The sequence below is a fragment of the Anarrhichthys ocellatus genome, unplaced genomic scaffold (assembly GCF_004355925.1).
Source record: "Anarrhichthys ocellatus isolate YVR2014 unplaced genomic scaffold, GSC_Weel_1.0 scaffold6391, whole genome shotgun sequence".
Taxonomy (NCBI): domain Eukaryota; kingdom Metazoa; phylum Chordata; class Actinopteri; order Perciformes; family Anarhichadidae; genus Anarrhichthys; species Anarrhichthys ocellatus.
The window spans coordinates 1-2,914 of NW_022286365.1; the positions used below are offsets into that span (position 1 = coordinate 1).

The 2,914-nt window shown below is 42.7% G+C and overlaps 1 protein-coding gene across 1 annotated transcript; it reads left to right on the forward strand.

Moving 5' to 3' along the window:
* Positions 1-1,099: 1,099 nt before the first annotated feature.
* LOC116380198 (estrogen-related receptor gamma-like) lies at positions 1,100-2,786 on the forward strand (the record flags this gene model as incomplete). Its single annotated transcript, XM_031842142.1, has 5 exons — positions 1,100-1,130; positions 1,511-1,664; positions 1,864-1,980; positions 2,428-2,535; positions 2,625-2,786. Coding segments are annotated over exons 2-5 (505 nt in total), but the record flags the coding sequence as incomplete, so codon positions are not given.
* Between the last annotated feature and the right edge of the window lie 128 nt (positions 2,787-2,914).

Sequence of the window (2,914 nt, forward strand, 5' to 3'; positions counted from 1 at the left end):
AAACGTATAAACGTACAAACATATAAACGTATAAACATATAAACGTACAAACGTATAAACATACAAACGTACAAACGTACAAACGTATAAACGTATAAACGTACAAACATATAAACGTATAAACATATAAACATATATATAACATATATAATTTTTCACGTTTTAAATCCTGTAACTTGCTTCTAGTTTTCTCTTTAACTGCCAACAAAGACGTCATTTAAATCAAATCATGATTTTTCTCTGAACATAACAAACCTCAACATCACAGAACAAACTAAATATTATTCTGCATCATGAGTACTTTTACTGTTGATACTTTATAAGTAGTTTTCAGTATATTTTGATGCTGATACAAAACTTTGAATGCAGGAGTTTTACTTGAAACGGAGTGTTTCTACGCTGTGTATTTGTACTTTTAATTGAATAAGAGTTCTTCTTCCACCTTTTGAAAACAGATTTATTATGAACACAGACAGATGATGTCGTCCTGCTGACAGAGACATCAGATGATAAATCACATCTATGTGGCTACAAAAGAGGATGCTAAAAATATTGCTCCACAACGCTCCTAGTGGTCAGAACCTCTGCAGGGTTCCTTTAACTTAAAGGCCAAATACCTTCCCAAATAAGTCCAGGATCGAGGTCTAACTGAGTCCTTTATTTATTAGATTTAGACGTGGAAACCGTCCCCTCAGCTTTATGAGCATTAAACCACCTGTGACTAAAAACATCTTTGATTTAATTGTGTCACAACATGAAGATACAATCAATCTCTCTTTGATTTCATGTCTCCATCCCTGCTGCTGATTGGTGAACTCCTGCTGTTTAATCTTACACTCTTGTTCCTCCTCAGCCTCTTGGACTCCTCCTCCTCTTCCTCCTCCTCCCCCGCTGATGAAGAACAGTCTCCGGCCTCCTTCCCCCTGGACTCCTCTCTCAGCCCCTCACACCGGGCCTTCCTCCTCCCCAGGCCGGCTTCCTCCTCCTCCTCCTCCTCCTACAGCCCCCTCTGTGGAGCTCCGGAGCCCGACTCTCCGACCAGATCTACTTCCAGCGGCGGAAGCAGCGGGGGCGGTACCGCGGTGTCGGATGCCTCCATGTGTTTTTCCTCAGATTCGTTTTCAGCACAGGTGAATAAAGTTGAAAGTAGAAATGTGTATTCATCCACCGCTGAAAATAGTCCCCAACAAAAAGTCACTGTTTCCTCCAGTTTGTTTGATAAAAACCACATGAATTACTGATAAAAAAAACTTCATACAGTGTTTTTTAAGAGTAACTTCTTGAGCTCTGAGACAAATTTATTTTATTTATTTATTTATTCATTCATTCATTCATTATTTTATTTTATTTTATTTTATTTTTAACGATTGTCTCACTGAGTTATCTGTTATTGTTATTATTTCCTTTCTTTTGCTGTTTTGTCTGTCAGAGCACTTTGTAAACTCTGTTTTTAAAGAATAAATAAAGTTATTATTGTTATTATTATTATTATTGTGCCTCCTCTCTACAGGTGGACTCCATCCTGAGGGGGGACTACTTCACCCCCATGGGGGCCGTGGGGCCCAAGAGGCTCTGCCAGGTGTGCGGTGACTTTGCCTCAGGGTATCACTACGGCGTGGCGTCCTGCGAGGCCTGCAAGGCGTTCTTCAAGAGGACCATACAAGGTGATGATCAATAAGAGGAATTAACAGGCGGAGCTGATCAATACGACAGCAGCCGCTGTATTGATCAGTGTGTGAAGCTGTGAGCTCACACATCAGCTGCTGGGTTCACACCAGAGGAACAGAGGAACAGAGTAGTTCTACTCCAGGCTCATTGAGAGAGGGTGTGATGTCATCGACCTTCCTGTTTGTGGTTACCTAGGGGACATCGAGTACAGCTGTCCGCTGGTGAGCGAGTGTGAGATCATCAAGCGGAGGAGGAAAGCCTGTCAGGCCTGTCGCTTCCACAAATGTCTCCAGGCCGGGATGATGAGGGAGGGTACGTCACGTCCATCTGTCTGTCTGTCTGTCAGGGAGGCTTCCCATGAGCCTTTGCAGGGTTGTTGAGCCTCGTTTGTTGTCAGAAAGTTACAGAGATCAGTTTAAAGACCACAAAGAGACACTAAACGACCACAAAGAGACACAAAGAGACACTAAATGACCACAAAGAGATCACAGAGACACAAAACAACTGCAAAGAGACACAAAGAGACCCCAAAGAGACCCCAAAGAGACCACAAAGAGACACAAAACAACCACAAAGAGACAAAAAACAACCACAAAAAGACATTAAAACAACTACAAAGAGATGAAAAATGACCACAAAGAGACTTAAAATTGCTACAAAGAGACTCTATTTGTAGTCTATAAAAGTCACAGTTGACTTTACTACTCCATAGTTGTAGTATTCGTGTCTCATTCAGTATTGTGTGTCTCTGTGTTGCAGGAGTCCGTATGGACCGAGTGAGAGGAGGCCGACAGAAGTACAAGAGGCGTGTGGAGACAGGACTGTGTTTTTACAGTAAAGCTCCGTACAGTCACCCAGTGAGCAGCAGTGAGTTCACTCATCGAGCTCCAACGTTAACTTCACTTATCAGTTCAACTCAACGGTGATGTTTTATCAACTGTCGCCTGTCTTTTTAGGAAACAAGGTGGTTTCTCATTTGCTGCTGACAGAGCCCGCCCCACTGGCTGCCAATCAGGACGATTCGACCAATGAGGGCAGCCTGCAGAACCTCATGACCCTCTGTGACCTCCTGAACCGGGAGCTGCTGGTTCTGATTGGCTGGGCCAAACAGATCCCAGGTACCCTGAAGGCCTCTTGGAGACTTTTAATGCTGCACTACACCATCAGTACAGATCTTTACCACATCTGTACTTTGTAGCTTTAAGATTCTTCCTTTTAACTACGATATCTTTTAATAAAAGGATAA